The sequence below is a fragment of the Rhopalosiphum padi genome, chromosome 2 (genome assembly GCF_020882245.1).
Source record: "Rhopalosiphum padi isolate XX-2018 chromosome 2, ASM2088224v1, whole genome shotgun sequence".
NCBI classification, from domain to species: domain Eukaryota; kingdom Metazoa; phylum Arthropoda; class Insecta; order Hemiptera; family Aphididae; genus Rhopalosiphum; species Rhopalosiphum padi.
In genome coordinates, this window is record NC_083598.1 from 64,547,678 (window position 1) to 64,573,770 (window position 26,093).

General features: G+C 38.2%; 1 protein-coding gene across 5 annotated transcripts in view; it reads right to left on the minus strand.

Moving 5' to 3' along the window:
• Positions 1 to 26,093, minus strand: part of LOC132920381 (zinc finger homeobox protein 4) — a 106,400-nt gene that overhangs the window by 53,351 nt on the left and 26,956 nt on the right. For 2 of the 5 annotated variants that reach the window (XM_060982731.1, XM_060982733.1), the window contains exons 2-4: positions 13,001 to 16,155; positions 8,747 to 11,592; positions 4,245 to 7,428 (exon numbers count right to left, since the gene is read on the minus strand). In XM_060982731.1, the coding sequence (XP_060838714.1) occupies positions 4,245 to 7,428; positions 8,747 to 11,592; positions 13,001 to 16,088 (9,118 nt within the window). In that variant the 5' untranslated portion in view covers positions 16,089 to 16,155. Of the gene's footprint in view, positions 1 to 1,509; positions 2,341 to 4,244; positions 7,429 to 8,746; positions 11,593 to 13,000; positions 16,156 to 24,058; positions 24,613 to 26,093 lie in introns of those variants that run through there. The other 3 variants (XM_060982732.1, XM_060982734.1, XM_060982735.1) reach the window with 3 other exon arrangements.

Here is a 26,093-nt window from a genome sequence, read left to right on the forward strand (position 1 = left end):
GTGGTGGTGGCGGCGACGGCGACCCCTACGAACTTCCCTTCTATACATTTCAGCCATCCAGCCACAGCCAACAATAGCAGACCCGTGCCGGACCTTTGCGGGTGTCGTCATGCAAATATCGCGGGCCCAGCACGAGCCAATCCCAAGACTCTTAGCCGTCGCCGCGGTCCGACCCCTTTCTCCGGGTGTGTCACACGGGGTGGTTCGTCGTCCACCGCCAGCACACGGATTATACTATTTACGAATGCATAATGTATTTCCGTCATGTGCTTTAGAGTATCGTTTTGTACTTATTATTATATACTGTATTACCAGTGAGACGGCCATTGGTCACGTAAAAAACAAAAACAATTATACATATTATTAAATATTACCTACGTAACAAAAAAGAAGCAAAAAACTGCTGCAGGCATCATGCAAAATAAAACAAAACACATGTGTATTTTTTTAATATTGAGTATATTTCGTTTGTTCCTTTTCATTCATTTAACTAGTATGAAAAAAAAATAATCATCATCATCATCATAGTCATAATAATAAAATAATAATAATAATAATAATAATAATCATATAATGTACACATACAAAACGAAAAAGGCATAATAAATAAAAATCGCGAAATAATAAAACGTATAAAACTATACAAAACGTAAAAAATAACTTCAAGTTATATGCGACATTATTTTTTTCCTCCATTATTAGGGCTTATTTTTTTGTTTTTTTTTTAAGTATAAAATTAATACATAATTATTTTAAAAACTATAATATATAAAATGCACTCCTATCTAAAATTACAGAATATCATAAACACAAATGACGCAAATCGCCAAGGTAAACTCTGTATATATATATATATATATATATATATATTAATATATATATTATGTAAGTCTGTAATATATATATATATATATATACTATATACACACACGCATATAATAATAAATAATGTATACATTTATTCGTAATAAGATTATATTCAATTTATATTAGGTATACATTACACTTATATTGCATACGTATATATATATATATATAATAGGTGTACACAAGTAGAACGCTCAACGGTGAGTCGGTCGCCGAAGCGACTGTTTTTTAAAATTAATATTAACAGTCAAAACATAAACTTAAGAATATATAATATTTATATTATGTCTAAAAACTAACATGATATATGAGTATACAAATTTTAAATATAATATATACAGGTATACATGAATATTTATTTATATACATAAATACATATGTATATAAATATATATATATATTTATTTATTTATTTTTATAATATTAACATTAACGCGTTTATGTACACCAACAAGAAAAACAATATTTTTCTTATGAAAAACGTTTAAGGAAAGGCACAAAAATGTAACTAATTAAAAAAATGTTCTACAATGGGTGTAAAAAAAAAATAAGTGACATGATGGAATCGAATCAATATGATGAAACCAAAAAAAAGGAAATTTTATGAAAAATGTCTTTTGCGTTATATATATGCTTATACAAACAGTCTTATGATTAGGGCTTCGCCGTTTTGCAGTGAAGAAGGTATTGGTGGGTTGGTACATCTCCCGGATGAGATTCGATTATAAATTTAAATATAGCGAGACAAAGGAGAAAATATCCTAGCACATAGTATACACGACGATGACTAACAGGAAAAAAATACTTTTTTGGCCCTCCATTTTTTTTTTATCACTTAAAGCTTAGTTTACCCTCTCTGTGTCGTCAAGGGTGGCAATAATGGGCAACATATATTGTAGTCTTTTATGTATTGCGTATACAGGCGAAGCCTTTGAAATTACGTTACAAAAAAGATAAAAAGAAAATAATAAATAACAAGCATAGTCAAAATGCTAAATAATTATAAATAACCTAAAATATCACAATTTTGTCTAGGTAATAAATAATAACTAATACGGGTCAGACACTTGGCAAAGTATATAATGTTATGTGTATAATATCTGACGGCAGATTCGTCAATTTTATTATTATTGTTTTTTTTCTTTATGATACTAAAATCGGATAAACAATTTTATAATTTTTAATTGAATAATAAATTAAAAAAGACAATAATTATGAATCACAAAAAGATAAAAACATATTATTAATGCGTTAACAATTTGTATACAAATAATTAATAGGTATAATTTATACCTAGGACTAACCTCGAAAGGTAATTAAATTATCTTATATATCTACAAGGTGTACATTCGGAATCCGATCAAAATATAAAACAGTGAAAAAACGTCGTCGTCAGGTCTCCTGTGTGTTTGTGTTTTTGGAGAACAACATAATGTTTACGATTTTATAGCTCATTTATCACTCATTTCTATCCTACAAAAAAAGCGCAAAACAAAAGAAAAAATAAATAAATATAAATCATAAAACAAACGGCAAAATAATAATAATAATAATAATGCATGCAAAATAATATTAATAATAATAATAATAATGGTATAAAAACAATATAATATAATATGTATAATATATTAATGTATGACGAGTCATAGTCGTAGGTATATTATAATATGTACGAGATGATATATGAGTGCGCGCGCGATTCCCACCAATGCTAGAGTAGGTTAGGAAGACCTCCGAACGATTATCGTAGCACGGAGAGGTGATATTGTGTCGTGGCCCGTGGTCTTGTGTGTGCGCGCATTACCTACGACCGCGTTTTTGTACACTGGTCGTAAAACATATATCATTTTTTCGATCTTTTCACACACATAACGTACCAAATAAAATGTCGTCGACAGTTCGTTATCGAGACGCGCGGGCGGCGAAAATAACGGAGCAGTGTATATTATGTCGCGGCAAAGCTCTGTATATATTATAATATCGTGAAAAATAAAAATGTTATGTACCTAACACTCGTCGATTTCTTGTTTGTAAACAGTAATATAATGTTATGGATACGAGCGCGCCTCCGACAAGCAATAATGGCAGTAAATCGGGAAAAACTGCCGTTGTGCGGGTCAGGGGACTGTAATAGGTACACGATTTGAACTAATATTTCACCCCTATGGAAGTATGGCGGTGGAAAGCCAATATAACCATACGAAAAACGTACAGACGACGGGAACGTAACTTTCGCAGGTGGTCGCTAATTTTTCACGCATATAATACGGGCGGTATCGGGGTGACAAAAACACGCGACCAACGGACGCACTCGAAAACTGTTCTCGAGAAGCTACTGCCGAAGACACGCCATGCAACTGCAGAATGTATAGAACACATATAATATAATATTATATATATATTTATATAGAAATGTGTATCAGATCGGTTGGCCGCCGTTAATCAGTGCACTCGAATTTTATATTTTTAACGGGGCTGATAACAATGAAAAACGAACCTCACACATACACACACACACACACACACACATCGTACCGGCCCAAAATATCAGGGAATCCTTTAAAATCACACTCACACATACACACACACACACACATATAAATACAGTGTATAGAAACGTTCTATTATTTCGATTCTTTTTTTGTTCGGGGAGATGTTCCTTTCTCCGGTTTCACGTTCGACGTAACGAATTTCTGTAATAATCTCCGCCGCTTGCACACATCACCGTTGCCGGGGAGCGGCGGCGGCGGTTCGACATTGTTTCCAGAATATTAACGTACCCCAAGCGAATCCCAGCATGGCACAATGTGTGCGCCACCGGAGATGGTGTACGTTCGATACGGAACCCTTTTGATTAAAAATAATATATATATATATATATCAATCGGATCACGAAAGAATTTGTATACACAAATGTGTATATGTTGCGTATTTTCTCATTTATATACCACTCACGCGTTCTTTCGGGTTTAATGTTCTCTCTCACTCGAGGTCCCCAAATAATAATAATAATAATAAGGTATCTAGTTGGCGCGGTGTGTGGCTTACGCATCACACACTGCAAACAGCATACAATTTGCACGCCAAATGAAATTGATTTTGTTTTTGGTCACACCCCTGTAGGCATTATAGCTGTCCGTCACGTCACGTTTTCTCAGACCACGAATGTCGTTACCCGAGTACGTATGACAGTTTGTCTCCAATACATGAAGGCATTGTGTTAAATCACTTGTGATAGCAGTTATTATGGACTACGGAGAGTTTTTGTGTTGGTAGGGCATAATAATTCGCGTACGAATAGAACACTATACGTATCATACTACCGATAATAATACTAATACTAATACTAATTATAACACTGATTTATGACTACTGACCTGGCGACGTCATCATGGCTGTGCCCGGGTGCATGAATCCTTGCTGGAAACTCACGCCCAAGTTGTATAGGTGCGGCAACAAGGCCAGCTCCTCGGCGGTCATCTGCGACTGGTCCTTGCCATCCAGCTTCGCTATGGTGGCCATGGCCACGGCCTGCGCAACGGGTGACTGGCCAATGAGCCCGGCCAGTTGGAGCATCTGCAGCTGGTTGACTTGCTGGTTGGGCAGGTTGTTGTTGTGCGGGTCGCCTGGGGTGGACGGCACCGTGAAATCGCCGTCACTGCAGTTGCCCGACATGTCAGACACCGACATGCGGCTCTCCACGTGCTGCTTTACCAGTGCGATGTGCCGGCTGGTGAATATGTGGTCCTGGACGGAGTACTTGTGTGTGTATTTGAATCGACAATATTTGCACTCGTCCGGTGGCCCGGTCAGTTCTTGGTTCTGCTTCGTTTGCAACTTGTACTTCTTCTCCTTGGCCCGTGCGTTCTGGAACCACACCTGAACCACGCGCTTTGCCAAGCCGATTTCACGACCTAGCATCTCGCACTCACCCATCGTCGGGGTTTTGTAGTCATCAAACAGTGCTTTCATTACTTTCACCTGCACGTTGCTCATTTGCGTCCGGTATCGTTTGTTTTGACTGCTACTGCTGCCACCTGGAGCGTTCACCCTCTGCTGACCGCTTTGAGTGCTCGACGCCGGTGACGCTGGACTTTCGTCGTCCATAATATCCGTGCACTCTGACATGCTGTCTTCGTCATCGTCCTGTTCTTGATCCATACGTAAATCCACAGGTTTGCTCAGATCCAGCGGACTGTCTCCCTCTGGTTTGGTTTTCTCACCACCCTCGGACAGAACGCCATTCTGCATGCTTGACTGTTGCATTTCCTCCATGTATCTTTTCAATGACTCTTGGTACATTTTACCCAAGTTTTCCACGTCATCCGCATTCTGATAATATGGGTTCGGCGCATACGTCTGGTTCTTTTGCCCAATTTCGCTCATTTGGGACGATGCAAACGAATCCATACTGACATCTTCATCCGGAATGTTGTCTACGTTGATGTATCCCCTGGAACACTGTTCCGGGTGTTTGGTCTGCAAATGCGATTCTAACGCCGATTTGATTTTGAAAATGGCAGAACAGAAAGGACATCTCTTATTGATCGCTTGCGAATGAGCTCTAAACTGACCTTTTCGTTCTCTGGCCCTAGTATTTTGGAACCACACTTGGACCACGCGTTTCTTTAGGCCCACTTCTTGCGCAATACTTTCTAACATCTTTCTAGATGGATTACTTTCGATTTGATATTTTTGATACAAATAATCCAACTGTTCAGGTAAAATAGTGGTCCTCAAGCGTTTGTCTTTTGTGAACTCGGTTTCTTTATCACTATGATCGTCAAATTCATCAAATGACCTTTTATTATTCTGTTGCATCATGGACAAAATTAACGATGTAGGGTTAGCGTTCATTTCAGAAGTGCCACTCATCTGCTGTGACTGAGATTGTTGTTGTTGGAGCTGCTGTTGTTGTTGGTGTAATTGTGCCTGTTGTTGTAAAATTCCGAAAGCGCTCTCTGGATGATAGGTAGGAAACAAATTTGGGTTCATTAAATGGACTTGTTGATGTTCTTTCCACTGGTCAAGTTTTGTGAATACCGAATTACAGTGTTCACAGTTGTAAACATTTTCTTTGTCATGCGAAGATGATGTTTGAATCGGTGACGTCGGATACGTCAAACTCGGAGTCGGCGTCGGATTTGGAGTCATCGGATTAGAATTGGCGCTTTGTCCTTGATGATTTTCTACAGTGCTCGAGTTGGAATCTTCGGAGCTCAATGCAGCTGCAATGTGGGCGGCCGCTGCTTGAGCTTGAGCTGATCTTTTAGCGTCCTCTTCTTTGAAACAGTGCGTCTTCTGATGTCTAATAAGTTCATAATATCTCTGGAACACTAACAGGCATTTATTACACTGATAGTTCAAACCAGGTGTTCTTTGAAATCGATTTGATCCCTCCTCAACAATACCTGGTGCAGGTTCTACAGCTGGCTGATTTTCGTAAACTTTTCTAGCTTTTTGACGAGCGTTTTGGAACCACACGACAATCACTCTGGGACTCAAGTTCAGCAATTTAGATAGATACTCGAGGTCATCGTCTTTTGGATAGGCGTTGTTTTCAAAGAACTCTTGAAGCACTTTGATCTGACAATCTGTAAAACGAGTTCTATTTGCCCGTTTACCAGATGAAGTAGAACCACCGGAACCACCGCTACTCTGGTTCATCATAATTGAATGCGGGAACCCATCGGATGAATTAGGAGATCTACCCGGGCTAATGCTCCTCGGGCCAGATTGTGTGGTTACCGACATTTGTGGCGGTGATGTAAAACTCGATGCAGATATTTTCGGTGGTAGCATATTGCTGGTAGAAATCGCATTTGACATATTTATTTCTTGATGTTGAGAAGTGAGTATCGAGGACAAAGTGAGATTTTCGGCCGCATTTAAATCAAGAGGAGACCCTCTGTCGTGATGGAGGTACAGGTTTTGTTTTTCTTCAACCGAATCTCTACGTTTGGACGGAGACTCGGGATTGCCCCATGGAAATTTCGTTTCAGGTTGACTGGTTTCGGCATCTTTCAGTTCTGGTTTGACTTGTGATTCCATCTTCACTGGAGACTCCATCGGTTGTGTGGTGAACGGTCTCGAAAAGTTTTGAGCAAATGTCTGTTGTTGTGGAAATGTGGGCGTTTGGCTTTGTGCTCGCACAACGGTGTTATTATTTGGAGTGCTGGTCTGTAAGGGCTTCTTTTTCGCGAATGTAGGTGTCTTGGGTGCTTCTTTTATGACGATGACGTCAGTGTTTTCGATTATTGGTATCGGTTGAGTGAGAGGCATCACTTTCGCCTCCCCAGTTTTCTCGTATTCTTCCAAATTTAATGTAGTCGATGGTGGATTATTGAAATTGTACGGAGAATCTTTATTTCTCTGTCTTTCCTTAAACAATGTATTTCTAAACCAATGTTTGATGACTTTGGGTGGAAGACCACTTTGGCTAGCCATTTCTTGAATTTGATCTTCAGATGGAGAATTGTTTATGTCAAAGTGAGCACGTAGGATTTTCAATTGATCATCAGTGATGCGTGTCCTCGCTCGTTTTTGTTGCGAATTTTGTTGCTGTAAAAAATTAAACCATGACAATAAAACACTAATAATAAAATACCTAACCATTGCTTAAACATAAAATGCTCTATGAGAAATTAATGACGCAACATGGTTCAAGCATGAAAATTAAAATTAAAAATATAGGTAGTAAAAAATAATAAGCGTTGTACCTATAGATTAAAATAAAAAAAAAATTATAATAATAAACCTATTGTGAAAAATAAAATAATAGTTTCATATTGTTTTCTATTATTAAATATATCTATAATATATATTATTATTTTTTTTATAATAATTTCCATGCCGTTGCATATCGAAGTGTAATGAATTTATTTTAATTTAGCTATACCGTTTATTTCACATGCAAAAAAATGAACTATAAAATACAATACTTTATAATAATATAATAATTAATATATTATAAATATTTGATAGCGTTTATGCATCATATAAAATATACCATTTAAAAATTATTTTTCGTAATATGTTACGAGAGAACGCTATATTAATAATTGCTAATTATTATTTAATTTAATTTAAAAATAACTCATTAAGATGATAAATGATACATGATAATGAACTCATTTATTAACATGAAAAATGCGTAATAATTATTAAATAATAAATATTTTATTTTATTTCCAGATTTCATACATTTTTAATTTAATAAAAAAAAATTAGATATATATAATGTCTTCTAATATAATAATAATAATCATTATTATAATTATATTATTATTATTATTATTAAATAAATAAATATAAAATTCCCATGAACAAATATTTTTATAAAAATGTTGAAATTGTTTAATTTAATGATTATTACTACTATTTAATTTTTATTTGTATATATTACACCGTTTAAATTTTTATTAAATGAATAAACATTATACAATATATATATATATTGTAATATTTGTAATATTTTACAATAATGACTGTTATATATTATATACAACTATTATAATTCAACACATATTTTATATTATATGTATATATATATATATATTATATGTATATATATATATATATATATATAATGTATATTTTATAATTAAATACATTAAATTAATAATTTTATTTGTAAATAGAAATATATTTTTAGTTTTATATTATAATATTTTAATATGTATCTTTAAATTTTTTTTATTATGGTATTGAAACTAATTAAAATATTATTCTACCTATAGATAATATATCATCATTTTTTATATTATATGTTTTTCATTTTATATTTACATTTTATATAATGTATATAGATTTAAATATAATGAGTTATATTTCACTCTAAACGCTCTAAGAGTATACATTAATCAAAATCAGTACTAACCACTTGTTGCTGTTGTTGGAGTAATTGTTGTTGTTTAGCCAGTATTCCAGTCGGGTCTATGGAGTTGGGCTGTTGTTGGAAAATCGTATTTTGTTGCGAACTCATAATGGATTCGAAATTTGGTGGCGGCATCATCATCGGAACCAACGGCGGTTGAAGATTCATAGCGGCGAGCGCTTGCATGTTGAGGCCTAAAGGCAGCCCCATGCCGAGACCGGCCATACTAGCTACCATCATAGGATTAAACTGTTGTAGTTGTTGAGTTAGTTGTGAGGCGGCCATCGCGTTGAATGCCGCTTGCATTTCATTTAAGTGTTGCGCGACCGATAGAGGGATGTTCGGTGGTACACCAGACATGTTAACGTTGGACGGTTCACCAGTCGACGATGTGGCCGCGTTAGACATGTAATCGGCATTTTCTGTTTGTGCTTCGATGTCTTGTTCGTTTTCTGTCTTCACGGACACATCCTCGGACGGCGAACCGATCCTGGCCGTCGGCGTAGTAGTGGTAGACACAGATGTTGATGACGGCAATGACATGGTTGTGTTGACAGTCGGTGGTTCGTTGCCTTTCTTTTCTATTTCGCATTTAATCTGTTTGGCGTACTTTTCAAGAAAATCGAAAGGTACTAGATCCTTGTGTACTTCTTCACAGTGAGCTTTAAGTACCCACACGCTAGAGAACTCCTTGTTACAATGCACGCATGTCGACTTAGCAACTTCTGGTAAGTCACCGGTATCTTCTTCATTTATTTCATTTATTTCCTCTTTGACAGCGTTCGCCTGCTGTTCCATTTCTATTTGGGCGGTGAGCTCTTGTAGTAACTTTTCATTTTCCTTCCGCTTCTGATGGTTTTCGTTGAACTGCATCACCAGATCGAACCCATAGCTCTCCAAAAGTTTGTACATGTGTGAGTGCTTCTTGCCTTGGAGTGCCAATGGCACTTTTAACAGCTGTTCTTCGGTCAGCGTTATCTGCTGCGACGGCGATTTTGGACCCTGCACGGCAGCACTCAAATTATTGGCCGCAAACGCTAGTGTAGGATTCATTGGCAACATATTCATCGGAGTTCCAAACATACAGTACAGCTGTTGATGAGTGTTAAGTTGATCTTGATTCGAAAACAAAGCATTGCACCGTTGACAACTCAGCTGGTTGCCTTTTTGGTGGTGGTTTTGTGGTTGTGGTTGTGGTTGTTGTTGTTGTTGTTGTTGTAGTTGTAATGGTTGTTGTTGTTCATCTTTGCTGGATGCTTGGCTTTCGGCGTCCTGTCGGTTTTGTGATGGTGGTCTACTGCCCTGTTCCGGTTGCTCGATTATTGGTTTGGTCAAGTCTACCTGTCCAGCCAACGCGAGATCGTGCAGCTTTGAAGCTCTAGTCTGGTGCAAGACTGACCTCATATGAATGTCCAATGTCGAGCCTTGCGTGTAAGCGACTTTGCATATGTTGCACTTGTACGGTTTTTTGTCGTCGTCTTCCGACGTTGAACCCGATGTCTTAGACGCATTCACGGCGGCGAAAGATGAGTTGTTTGATACGATTGGTGTGTTATTGTTGTTTAATTGTTGCTGTTGCTCTTGCATGGATCGCTTCAGCTTGTGTAAATGAAGAACAGAGTTATAGTGCACTAAAAGTATATTTTTCTGTGTGAACGACTCTTTGCACACCTCACACTTAAACGGCCGGTTGGGGTCGAGATATTTTTCCATAGGATAAGTCTGTTTTTCACCCTTGCGATGCAAAAGCGTTTTGTTGTGATGCGTTAGGTACTTCTGATTGGTGAATGCCACTTTACACCTGTGACACTTGTACTTTCTTTCTGAATCATTGTACCCGTCTTCAGCTAGTGTCTGTCCGTTCATGTAATCTTCAATCAACTGCTGTTGCTTAAACGCGATCGAATCGTCACTGTTGTCACATTCAGGTTCTTCGTCCTTTTCTTCTTCGTCGTCGACGGACTCGTCGATTTCCATTTTTTCGTCTGCCGACTGTTCGAACTGGAGCATGGAGTTTTGCTTCAACGCTTCAAGATCAGCTTGCGCTAGATCTGGATGGGCGGTTTGTAAGTGTTTTTGAAAAGTAGCAACAGTCCTGAAACTACGTCTGCACAATATGCACTTCGTCAGATCTCTTATGGCGTGATACTGAGAATGCGCTTGCAATTTGTCAAGTGTTTTGAACGCTAAACTACACTGATTGCATCTGTATTTGTAAACATGTTTTTCGGACACAAGAATGTTTTGTTGTCCAGCGTGCACTTCACGGAAATGAATATGTAAATTTTGCACTGTAGTAAAATACAGGTTGCAACCTTTTTTCCAGCACAGGTATCCCGGTCCGTTTGGCGTCTGTTTAATTTCGACATGGCCGGTATCGTTTTGATGTTGACATAAATCATCAATATTTTTGCACACTTTTTGACATGTTGGACATTTATTTTCGTCAGTATCTTGATCTTGTATTTCGTCAGATTTTTCAATTGATTTGTCTAAGTCGGGCGACGGTGGACTAGTTGAAGTATGAGGAGGACTCTGCTGTGAAGATTTTGATGAGTTCAACCAATGTGATTGGTTGACTAAGCTCAGCAACCGTTGGAGACCTTCGGAGTTTACACTATGAATATTCATTAAATGTTTTTCAAAATTAATTAAATCTTCGAAAACATCTTGACAAAGTGGACAGTACAATTCATTTTTCTTTTGGTCGGTTGGAGTCAGTTGTTCTTGACCTTCGGTAATTTTTGGTGAGTTGAGATTAGAGTCCAATTCGAACTGTTCGGAACTTTCTGCTTTCATTGCGTCCATAGACATATTAGGACTTTCGTTGTCTCCTTTGTTTTCGCGATCTAAAAATAAAATGAAAAAAAAACATTTATATAAAATCTATATCCTACTATATTAAGTATTAACTGTATTAAGGCGGCGTTGTGGGAACCGAAGTCAACGGAGTATGAAAGCAACAATGGGCGTACCATACTTTGAATGAGTGAGCAACAAGAATAAGATTTTTGTTACCGTACAACCCGTCACTTTTATACAATTAAAGATAATTTAAAATGTAATCAAGTGTTCAGGAAAAATAACATTAAAGAATAGAAAAATAAAGACGCAACGGTTTATGTCATGTCATTGTGAGGTGGAACTTAATGTTGACTAATTAATGCAATTATTATCAAAACTTCATTTCGTGTTTTTTTTTTTTTTTTTATTTTTTATTACTTTAATAGAAATTAACCTATAAAAGAATTGAAGAGATTTAATAATCATCATGAAGTTCTCAACCAATGAGATCAATTCTTTATTCCGTAAATGGCACACAATGATACGCGTCTTCACGTTCAGAGGTCTTTGTGCTGTCTGATAATTAAACGTACAATACGGTAATGATTTACATTCACTTAAGTCTGATTGTCAATGGGGATTTAATATGAGATATTGTTTACTGTGGATAGAACTAGCACGACTCAATTCAAAAATATTTACACAGAAAGTATAACAAACGAGTATAAATTATTATTTACTTATAACAAATCAATATTAATACATAAACTACAAATTTCAATTGATCAATGGTTTTTTCCGTGTCGTTGTATAATTAATTCTTTCCATAAATTGCCTAACTTAAATTAATTATCTCAATTACACAAAAACGTATATTTCAGTCATTAAATGTTCGTCATCGTGCTGCGAAAAAATACCAAGCGAAATATTACTTAACGAAAAAATAATTTATTACTTTAAAACGAATAGTTTTGTAACAACAAAATTACACAGTAATTTTAATAAGTGGATTCTATTCTAAATTTAATTACTAATTAATATTGTATAATTTTATTATTTTAAAATAACTATAATTTTTATATTAACGTACTATAATATAAACGAGACGCGTACTGTACTTTGCATCATAGGTATAATAAATGCACAGATTATTTTCTACAAAACCGTATTAATTGATATGAATAATTATTTATAACACAATCAGCAAAATATCAATAATGCTACTGTATAAAAAAATTTAAAATTAAAATTAATTATTTTTATATTCTGAAATACCTAAACATATTTTATACGAATTAATTAATATTCGACACGATTTTTTATTTCTACGTAATTTTGATAACAATAAATAAATATGAAATTTAATGATTACCTACGCGTTTTTATTACCATTGACGATCAAAATCATTAAAAATATTTTTTGTTGTATAATCTACAATTAATAACTATATTATTACGCATATAACGACTTACCTTGTTCTTGGTCGCTATCTACAGACATAGACGTTTGCGGAGCACTGGTCACTTGGAACACCATGTTAATGTCAGTTTGTATGTCTTTGCCATCGGACCGCCTTTGCATTTGGTGCAGCTGCTCCATTTGCATGTGTTTCACGGTCCTGACGTGTTGCAATAGTGGTAATTTATCTTTGCTAGAGAACTCGCACAGCAAACAATGATAGACAGAAGCTTCACCGGCGTCGTTGTCCCGCAGATACCGGAACAACAGCGAGGCGGCCTCGTGCCTTTGTCCGGAACAGTGAAGTTGTAGCTTGTGCGTGCTGTTTGTATAGTAATCGCACGCATTGCACCTCACTTGGACGCCACCGGGCGACGACATGTACTTGAGCTTCCACTCGTTCTGCGGCCCGCCTTCTTTCACATGGTTGACGTGCTGCAGCCTCTGTAAATGTTTGTCGGTCTTGCAATGTAGCTGAAAGTTTGCCTTCAGGTTTGTCTTGTACGTGCATAGGTTGCATATGTAGTTTCCAGCCACCACAGTGAGTATTTCTTGTTCGCGTACTTTGGTCCGGTCGGTGGACAAGTGATGCGATAGCGTCTCCAACGAGTCCGTGACGAAAGTGCTACACGTACTGCACTGGAACATGAAGTTTGGATTTTTGTCCACCGGCTCGGGCGGTGGTTCCATGGTCTCTGGGTTCAGTCCGATGTCGGTGTCGACGTGAGGAGACACGTCACCCGCGAAATGTGGCGGCATTTGTCCACCGGTCATCATTTGTATGAGTAACGCCTGGTTATAAGCCATGTCGGCGAGTGCTGCTTCGGTGTGCGGCGGTGGCTTGTCTCCGGGTAGCGTGAGCCCCGGATGAAAGTGCATTAGCGACTCGAAGTTCATCTGCTGTTGGTGATGCGTCTGTAGAGCGTTGAGTGTCTGCATATGTTTGACGCTTTGCTGCAAAACCATGATGTTGTGTGTATGCTTCTCGCTGGTCATGTGTATGCGAAGGTTTCGGGCTACGTTAGTCTCATAGTTGCACACCTCGCACCTAAACGTAGGTTTGGGCTTCTGATTAATCATTGGGCTGTTCATGGCTGGATGTTGGCTGCTCGTCGACCCCGGGCTCATGGCTGAAGACTGTTTTGGGTGCTGAGACGGCGACGAAGCCTGGTGCCTTTGCATTTCATTTCCGGCAACACCACCGTTTTGTAACTCTTGCATGTTGTTTAAATGTTTGTCGGATTGCATGTGTATGCTTAGGTTGCCTTTAGTAGTCGTCGAGTAGTTGCACACTTCGCAACGATACGGTTTGTAACCACACGTGTACGTCTCACCCCTAGCCAACCGCGGATGCGGTTGACCGGCAATACAATACACGCACGACGTCTCGGATTCGGGGTGTTTTTCTTTCATGTGTATTTCTAGTGTCTCTTGGTATTTGTAGTGCCAATTGCATTTAGGGCATTTAAGCGTTTTACACGAATTTCTAGAGTGCATACCGACTAGCGACCCACCAACGCCACCTAGTCTCGAGGAACTTAAAATGAGCTCACATCTGGCACAGTCCACTCCACTTGGCCTACCGTTCATGTGATCTGGACACACACCAATCGTAGTGCCGGTCATGAAGTTGGGCGGTGGTTGTGGATACGATAACGGGGCATTTCCCGATATGAGTTGCGGGCTGAGTGTGGTGCCCGGCGACGGGCTAGCACCCGGCGATGCGCTGTTGCTCCGGGCTGACGTGCCTGACGATACGGCCAACGCAGATATTGGACTCTTCCTGGTCAGGTCCATGATACAATCGTACATATTGGACCTACTGCCAGTTGCAGAGGCGGCGGCTTTATTACTACAATTATTGTTTTTACTTATACTAAACGAGTTAACATTACTTCTAGGACTACCAGATTGAGGTAGGGAGACGGACGTCTCAGGAACTGTATTGACGCTCGGAGAAGAGGTGGGCGGCGTGGAGTTGCGCCTGTGCACCACCAGGCTTTCCGGGCAACCTTTCTGGTCGCCACCGCTGCCGCCACCGCCGTCGGAGGAGGAGGAACGATTACCGTCATTAATAAACGCATTAGGAACTTTGTGAGCGGCGTTCGGCGACGACGACGACGACGACTGGGACGGGGACGCGGTCCGAGTATGAGCTTTGTTTGCGGGCAGGGCCAAAGGCTCGAGGAACGATACCAACGGCTCTTTTTCTTTGCCCACGCATTGCACGATGGCTGACGCGTTCTTGTGACCAAGTATGTTGTACTCATCCTCCTGAAGCGTGACACCATGTTCACCGGTGGCGTGTGCTACGAAAGACTTTGCGTACCCAAACGACAGTTTGCATATGAAGCACATGAGTATCGGCTTGACAGGTACCGTCGAACAGTCATTGGACAACGGCGGCGTTCGGTTATCTGACGCGCCCGCCTTATCACGGACAGTATACACCCTGTAGCTGTGCATCACCGGCACTTCAGGAACTATCTTTTTGTCTTGGAACACCCTGTTAAGGGCCGCGGCGGCGGGTGCACTGTTAGTCTGCTGCTGTTGTTGCTGCTCATACAGGTCCCCGTAGTTGGCCCGGGACACGTAGAACGCGTTAGCGATCTGTGGGAATACCTCGGCTTGCGACAAGTTCACGCCTCGGCCGTCCACGATACTTCCGGATCCGAGGAGCTCGGACGGAAGGTCGACGCCATCATCTTCGCTCAGCTCACTGTTATCCTCAATTATGTACGCCGACCCGTCCGGGTTGTACACGATCTTGCCATCGAACTTTTCCACGTCGCTGCTGTTCGCCCACGACTCGGACTCGGCGTCCGGTTTGCTGGCCACCGAGTCGAATTTACTACCCGACGGTGGCGAGGTCAGCCGGCGCTCCTCGTCGTCCCGGCCGGCGATCACGCCCGTCACCGGCGAGCTTGACTGCTCTTCTTCTGGACTCATGTCAGCCACGACAACTGCTGCGGCGGTGGCGGCGTTGCTGCTAATCGCTGCGCTGTTTGTTTCGGGCGGTGTGTCTGTTGTCCATCCGGCGGCACGGTCCACTAGGCCTCCACCTGTTGGCGAGGACGATTGTACTGGTATCGGTGACGGCATTTCTGGTTATCAATCATCACCAATGTATTCGCACCACTGCCTTGACATACCCCGCGTACACCACAATCTATTTGAAAAAAAAAACCGTAAGTAACGTTTTTTTGGTGTGGTAACCAAATAGTTGGAAACCGAATAAAATAAATATAAATCAATTAGGACGCGCGGGGTCAGACATCATCATCGTAATATTATTATAAATTATATATAATACACTAACGAAATTACCTACATTCATTTTGTTAAGTATTTTTTTAATTCGAATTTTAAGTCAGCGATCTCGACCACGCCCCCTCGATAACGTACGTTTCGCACTATATTATACGAAAACCGGTAGCAAGAAAACAGGTACTTTATTAAATTTTTTTCTGCTCTCATCCATTATCATTATTCCTATTATTTTATATATTATACTTAAGCGTATTATATAGTCGCTGTCTATAGAAGGTACACAATTCCGACGAAACAAAAAAAAAATGTAAAAAAACTCGATACGTGTCCGTCTTAATTCGCGTTCGTCCGTCGTCCGTGAAGAAAAAGGTGATGTACAGCTGTTGTCGCGGTATGTGACACTAACGCTTCCATTGTTCGAAAACCGCCACAGCTAATCAAGCCCGTCCGAATATATATTTTTATACTTCTCGGCGAATCGTTAGTTAATATTTCTCGGCTATTTTTATTTCGCCCCGCATTTATATATGCATAGTGTATACCTATACCAGTTTCGCGTTCGCCGCACACAACCGGTCCGCGAAATGTATAATTCATTCCGTTCACGAATTCGGATAAAAACAATGCTCTTTTGTGTTTTGCAACAACATTAACATAATTCTCGAACGAGGAATATAATCATATAATAAGTATTAGGTACGTGTGCACGCAACGTCTTCTTTATTTTTTATTTTTATTTCGTTTTTACAGAAAATCATTTAATTAACTTTCCATTATATTAAGTTTATCCCTAATTATATTTAAAAAAAAATATATATTTTTAAAAGTAGTGAATAACGACCATTGAGCGGAAAAACGCACGCCGATGTGGGACAGAGGAAACGACAACGACGACTCACAGGAAACGGCCGATTTCCTCCGTTGAGTACTGACTTCGCGCGCCCAAACATACAGGTCGACATTTCCGACGTTTTGACGCGGCCGTTCTATGCGTTCGCGATGTAACCTATATAGTTTATATAATACTTTTTGGAGAAGCAACCACCTTCGGGTGCGAGTGACGCAGAGGTCTTTTCGGGGGTTAATTGTTGGCGCCAAAACACCGCCTACCAGGGACAAATTAGAGGATAATTACTAGCGGCGGCGACGGCGGTCGACCATCAGTACAAGGTAATAATTACATATCGAAATAATAAAAAATATATATATATATATAAATTATAGGCGTACCTACGGCGATTAAAGACGCCGAGAAGTCCGAGCGAAGAGTTTTTCGGCGGTGAACGCGGCTTCGGGACATTACGTACAATTTTTTTTAACCTAATCACACAAAAACACACGACCTAGGCGGCGACGGTAATACAGACGATACGAATATATGTATAGGTAAGTATATAGATATTAAATATATATATATACCTATACATGTAACGTTAGTAATAATAATACAGCGATACGCATTTATGTATGTATGCGCGGCGGCGGTCAGGTCGTTTGTCAGTTTTTAATTGATCGAATAACGATACACAGAACACGTGGCCGCTGGAGACCGAAAATTCGCCGGTTGTGGTCGGAATACTCGGAATACAATACTGTACGGACGGAAAACGGTTCCCGCGGATACAAAAGATATCGTGTATTCGCGAGCCCTTCCTCCGATTTCCCATTGGCGCCGCCATCATTTAGCGGGAGGAGGAAAAGCTCGCTCGACGCCGAGAGCCTGCGCGTGTTCATTTGCACAGATGACCGTTGCGGCGGCGGCGTTTCCAGTGGAAACCGATGTAGTAATTTGCACCGAACGCCCGCCCGACTCGAGACGACGTGTTAAACGAAACATTTTCCGGACCGGCGATTTTCGCAGTCCGCACTATATTATACACGGCTATACGTACTATTTATAGGAGTATATGCGATTAATGGTTTTTATTTGATTATTCTCACTCCTTACCCACATCTCGATCGTGGTATGAGTAACGTGTGGTAACGAGCCCAAATTGAGGACGCACTTATACACGCGTTCACAGCTACTTGGCTAATGTATCTATATATGTACGAGTATGGCGAAACGAATAAAAAAAAACATCATCAAAACGCGTTACATAATATATCGGACACACACATTAAAGTTTATACCGGCGATTTTACATCATTAATTATTATAGCATAATAGCATTTACGTTTTTAATTACTTTGTTTATATCCATTTTAATTAATGTATTTTTTGAACACACTGTAATAAATGACGTAGAACGCATTTATCGAATGGAGGTACCTAATAATAATAATGCATTAAGTTTATTATTATTATTATTTTTTTTTAAGTTTACTGTGGTACGAGATCACACGACGTTACAGAATCATTATATTTTCGCAATCCTCGTAAAGACATTTTTAGTTCAATAACGAAATTATTGATGTAATTAATAGGAACAAGCTAGTGCAAGGATCACATTTGTTCGTAATCAGTTATTATTTTAATATTAAATGTGATAAATTTCATGAACGAACATAGCAAGTTAATTATTAGGTATTATAACTATTCGTTTTGTATAAGTATTATGATTTCCGTCGATTGGTTCTAATTAAATTGGCAATAATACATTATGAACATTTAAGACAAATATAGCCTTTTAACACAATTCATAATGCATATTGCCTGGGCTTACACACGCGCTGCTTGGTTTTATCTATAAATATTTATGAACGATTATTTTGTTTTTAATTGTTATTCTTGTAAATAATGTTCGTTAAAGTGATTTGCTTTATCTAATGTATTTTTATGTCAGGTATTTTTATAGGAATTGTTTCATAAAAGATAGTTTTTACCGTTTTTTTTTTTTTGTTACCTATACGCAGACTATCCTCTCGCATACGCTGCAATGAAGACGGTATTTTTTTAATATACCTACATTATAATAATAAGAAGAAACACACCTGTTCAAATGATAAATCACGCTTTCCGAGAGCGCGCGCGCGCTCTAGCTCTCTTGCGCGTTAATTACGTATGCATGCGGCCTCCGGGTACCCGGCATACCTATAACAAATATTTTTCGTTTTCGTTTTTTTACCCGGTATTAATTAGTAAACATCCCCCGGAGCTTAGTTTTTTGAGGAACAAAAAATCCGTTTGAGATTTCGTCGACGGTCACTTGAAAACCCGTAAATTTATTACCCATATATGCCTATTGCCTAGTACAAATATCCAACGTACCTATGTATGTACTTCTAAACATAATGTATATGGGCAGGTACTAGTGCAGTACTATACGTACGCTGAGCTACGGCGGTTTTCGCGTTTTCTCCCGTCGGCGACACGACGATAATATAATTGCCGTTTTCCTATTTATCATCCGACCAGAACAAGACTACTACCAGCTAACGAAAAAAAAATGAAATAGAATAAAACACCGGCACATAATAATAACCACCACCCGCCCTCGCACCGGCCCGGCGACACCGGCCATCTTGAATTCCAAATGAGGTCCGTCAAACGCGCGCACAACATACACACATATTATATAAATATATATATATATATATATGTGTGTCTATAGGTACACACAACAAACGACACACGCACGCCAGTGCGTACAATCGTCATTGTTCTCGGGACCAGACGTCTCGGTTGAAAACGAAACGCTTGGCAGAGGCCGAATTTGAATCTTGCAAAAAAACCGGAGGGGAAGATCGAAAAATCGCGCGGACGTGCGGGAAGTGGACAAAAAATTAATACACCGATCAATCTGTACATACGCGTGTATATCTATACATTGTATAATATATATTAACGGTCGTCTGCAGTCGAGCTCGAGCGATATATTATTGTATATTATATTATGCATCCGATCTGATAATTATTATTATCGATATGCGAGAAACACGGCCTTCACGCGAAACAAACGCGTATATATATATATAATAGTATTATAAATCTACTCAAGAATTCTGCAATAATAATACGCCACGTTTGCGCACGTTGTATTTAATATACGTAATTATAATTAGTACGCGCAATAATTATTATTTACCCGTGTATCCGTCATCAATATATTATTATTTTAACATTATACTAAGAGCAATGATTAGGGGGTTAGAATATGTATAATAAGAATTTTACATAATATTTTCTTCCTTTTAATCGTGTAGATTCCAGACCAAATCATAAATTAATTTGGTTTATAGCAGTTATACCTATTACTTAGATACATTTAATTTTGCACGTCTTTGGTAATTTTTATAGCTATTGATAATTTTTTTTTGACTTTTTAAACAGTATTTTTTAATATTAAAGATAAATTTCTTGATTAAAATATTACATTTGTCTTGTAGACAATTATTTTTAAATTTTTGATTTCAAAAAAGAAAGAACATTAAAAAATTAATAATGTTTTATTATTACACTTATCGCATACATGTGCTCGTTCACGATACAAATGTATCATACATGCGATTTTACAGACATATACGTGTAGGCTGCAATACCCTTATTCTAAGTAAATAGGTATTAATGTGGGTGTCTTAGCCAACAGGAACACGTAAAGCGAAACGGGTATAGTTTCTATAAATTATCTATCAAATACATATGTATAATTTGAAATAAAAATGAAAAATCAATATTTAACGCATTTTAATAATGTCTTATACCTATTTGATTGTTGCATCCATCTTTTAGAGTTTTTAAGGTCATAAACATTCAAACCATAGTAATAGTAACGATTCAGTAAGAACGGACACCTCCGAGGCTCCGAATATTATGTAAGATGAAATTAATAAATAATAAATTTAAACTACTATATACGAATGTGTAGCAATGACATAATATTATGCCGTTTATAGTTTTATAAGATGCACAACATGACGATGTCAAAAATCAAAATATACACTCGTTTTGTGTACATTATAGGTATAATGGACGAGCTGTCGACGAGTGACTGCTGCAGCGACGGTAACGACAGCACGAGATAGATGAAAATGGTACGATTTTCTAAGAAAAAAAAATTTTAAAACGCTACTGGAATATAAAATCATCAGGTATCCTAATCGCGGATAACGCGGAATAGGTACTATATACAAATATAATGTGAATATGCTTAAACACGCGCGTACACAGAAACCAGATAATAAAACACGACGAGATTTCGAGGCGATAACATTGTCTCTGACCCGGCAACCCGCTGCGGGGGGAAACGTGGTGGTCACCGAAAATATAAAAAAAAACCAGTAATTCTCGTTATTCAGAGAGAGGAGACGACCGTCCGCCGACGAATACCACTACGACGATAGCCGATATATTATACAGGTATATATTATTAATATAATATAATATAACATAATATATGTGTACATATACATTATATTTTTTTAATTCTTCCCCACGCATGTCTATTAATTATACTCGGTTCTCTCGCACGGATTCGTTAATTATTCATGGTCCTTGGGACCACGGTAGACGCAGACTTGGAGAAAAAAATACCCAAAGCAAAGAAACCGACGATGAGTGGAACGTTATTTTTTATTTATACGACCGTTTATTTTTTCGATAATGTTGTAAATGAAATAAAAAAATAGAAACTAAAATAAAACAAACAAACTAACAAACGGTTCGATGGCTCGCGCCAAGTTCAGGTGGAAAGAGGGGGGCGTCGTAAAATGTCAAAAATCGAGCGTAGGACACCACAATAAAATAGTTATGCTTTTTATACAACGCGCGTTCAGGTACACATTTGACCATGTGCGATATCGGCCGATAAAAGCCAAGTATTTATTATACAGTATAAGTAATATAATTACAATGCACGATATATTATGGAGGTAGGCTGTAGGTATTCGTGTGTGCAAGCGTCAAATCAGGAAAAGAATGTCGTAAAAACCAAAAGTACTTTTATATTATATAACACATTATAACAGCCGTCCGCACACGGTCAAGAGTTATTATTATTATTTATAATTACCCCCAGGACATTATATATTATAAATGTTGATATGACGATATATACATATGTTTTTCGACCGGTACTATAATATATCGTATTATTGCTTCGACTAAAATCGATTTGCACCGAAAAAACCGGAATGCACTGCAAGAGCCCTGGCCGCGCACCGACTGGTTCGATTGTCCAGAAACGATCTTTCCTATTGTAAGTTTTTAATTGCGTTTAATTAATTAAAAAACATTCGTGAGTCCAATTAATCATATTATATATTACTATAGTTTTAGTTAGTCCGCCGGCCGCCGCGCGTATATAGTAATTACCGCGGTTTTGTTCCCGGAGCGATAAACAACACGACAGGCGAATAAAATATAATATTCGACATAAATAATTTCAAAGCCGTTCGGAACCCATATTTTTCCTACATTAATTAACACACGTTTTAATAAATATGTATATACATACAAACATTTATATATACACATACATAAACGAGTATATTTTATTATTATTTTTTTTTTTATATATATTTATTATTTTTTTAACACAGTAATTATACTTTATTACTCATTAGTCATTACTGAGAAACGTTTGTGTGCGCTTTTATTTATAAGGAATTAATAAAGATTAAAACGCGAGGCTCGTGTGTTGCGCAATTATTTTTATTGCATGACGTGGTTTGTACGTAGCTCCTGCTTATAGCTTCGAAATGGCCAAAACATGCACATTAATCCCGTTTCGAAAGTATAATTAATAATAATATATTATATACATGTAGGATTTGTTTAATACGAAAAAAAATACCAAACATGTCATTGTCATAAGTCGAGTAAAATTTCATTTATTTTAGTATTATGGTATGTACCTATTACCTACTATGTCACGTGCCCGAGAAATTTACATAAGCGCCGCGTTCCCCCCGGTGCAGCAATCCACGTGCGCGCGGGGCCCAGCGTCAATATATTCATTATAATATTGTACCACGAAACCCGGGGATAGACTTCGAATTTTTGTCTCATTTGAATTTCTCGTGAAACTGGTTCGGCACGAGCGTCTCGTCCACGGGGAGACTATATTATAATATGCAAAGTAGCGGGAGACAAATATAAATATAAATGGTATTACTACTGCTGTCGCGGCAGCAGGTAATAATACAATAATAAAAAAACAAACATATTAACTAAACATAATATTATAAGGTACGACGTTGAAAAAAATAATAAAATTTTTATTAATTAATAATTGGTATTTACGCCGTAATATGTAACGATGACTTAATTAAGAACAAAAACAAATAAAATATAAACTTCCGGCGCACACGAAATTTCTGATTTATCTGGCGACCTATACACCTCCGCACAGTGGATTGCAGATAACGCCCGTAAATTATTATTGCGCGTGAGTACTATTAGATATGTCACGAGCACGTGGTGACACAAACTCTTTGTTTTCGTTCATTCATAGGTACATATGTTATGTACACTCGACACATCATACCGTGGACTTCTAACCGACCGAAAAACGACGCGCCTAATTACCATTTACACTTATATAATTAATAAGCACGTATAATAGCGTCGGCTGTTCGTATCGATTTTATAAATATGTTAAATAGGCACACGAAAATAATACAAAACATCATCAATAATAATAAGTCATTAACCAACGCAGTTTAAATTATATTATTTGTACGAAATCGGTTTAAAAAAAAAATTCGTAGACAACCTAACTTTACATAATACGCAACAAAAAATACGCGAAAAATCCTTCACGAGTTATATCTTTATGCTATTCGTCGCGTCTATCCAAAAAGGATTACGAATTTTGATCGTAAACATTATAATTATAAAAAATTCGCGTCGTTAACAATACCTCTAAACATGTCGTTTGGACATCCAAAATGATAATTCTGCTATCCTCTGGGTAAAAAAATCATGCGACGACAGAGTATGATATAATCACTCTACGACGAATCAACTAACACACACACGGATACACTTGTTGTAAACCGACATTTATTTACTCGAAACTGAGAATGTCGCGGCGGTAACGAACGAGCGAACGAACTGAATTATTACGGACGGACGAACGCACACGATGACGGCGAGACGGATTAACGAATATTTAATAATATTTACCGTCGGATTTACGGTAAAAAATATTAAAATTGATAATACAAAAAACACACGTTTAGCATACGAAAAAAATATAATTAAAAAACACAATTTTATGTATACGATAATAATTGATATTAAACTTACGAATATTAATATACTATCTAAACATAATTATGTACAACGATCGGCCGAAACAAAAAAATAATTTTTAAAAAATAATAATGCGTTTTAGTGTTTGAAATGGAAAATAAAAAATCACTCGACACTGGCAGTACGTGAGGACGCGCTCTGTGCCGGGAGACTGGTGCGCGACGTGCCGGTGCGCTCGGTTCGGTTCCCCTGCAATGGACACGGGAGGGCGGAGTCCCGACCGGTCCCCACCCATTCGCGCGCTCGGTGGTGGGGATATTTTGCATGCGGCACGTCAAACCGTCGCCGTCGTCGCGCGGGGCGGCAGCATCGGCGGGTTGGAGGGGAGAGGGCGGCGGCGGCGTCCTCCGAAGGGTGACGACGGAGACGACGGAGGCCGAACGGGCCATCGGCAAGTGGCGCGGTGGTGGAGGGGTGAGTGCGCGCCTCGGAAGGGTGTGCGCGACCGAAAACCGAAAGTAATTACGATCGCAGAAATGCGTAAAACGAAATACGAAAAAATATTATGAGGAAAAAAAAATCGGAAGGGAAGAAACGACGAGAATAACGCGAACCCCGGAGGCGGATAAGAATATAATATTATAAAATAATAATATCGGATTCGCTAATCGTGCTCGAGGCGTCGGCGGCGGGTTTCTTTTGCGCTTCGCTTTTGATGATGTCTGCACGTAAATTAATATTGTAATATATACCTATGAAATGTGGATTATCGACTTGGTAAAATAACTACTATATATAATATCATTATAATCTCGCATGTCCCGTCCGAATGCTGTACAAAAAATCCTCGGTGGCTACCTGGCTACGGGACTCACAACTACCTTTATATTAAAGATTAAAAAATTATTTCATTGTGAATTATCATTCATTTACACGTTAACAACAGTGCAACTGGCCCTCGAATATAATATATAGCCCGTTGTGCGCGCGTTCAGGCGGCGGACGACACTAGTTGACGGCGCGACCCAAAGATAGCACTGCCGGTTACACGCGGTCACCTCTCGGCTCTCTCTCACACACTCGCCGACGAACCGACGAGCGAAAACCGAAACACAATATTATTATGATTGGGCACATCTTTCTTTGTCATTCGATTAAGGACGTACAAAACGTATGGCTCTACCGTGATTTAAAACTATAACAATAATTTCCGAAAATCTAACACAATTTTCAAAAACACAAAAAACAGTGTTCAACATAGTGTTATGTCGTCACCTTGCATTCACATCATATTTTATTCATGTACCTATGGTACGGCACACCTTAAAATCCAAAAATCGATTTATAGTGAAGGATCATACACAAAGAACGAATTCGAGACAGATTCAAAGAATTATCTCGGCGTTACTGCTTGGCGATAAATAATAGTTTAGGGCGGAAATGACTATTTGTACACTTTATATAAATATATATATATAGAACACCTTGCACGAATCCCGCCTGAACGCTTCTCTCGGTTATACTGCAACAACAAAAGAGTCATTGTCGATTTTAACGTCACTCGCTTCGGGACCTAAACGCTTTGGTTAAATGAAAATAATATCTTTTCACGGTACAATATGATTTTTAAGTAATACACAATAATAATAATAATGTATATAAACGTTGTTGAATAGTGAGAAAGAAATAAATACGTACGA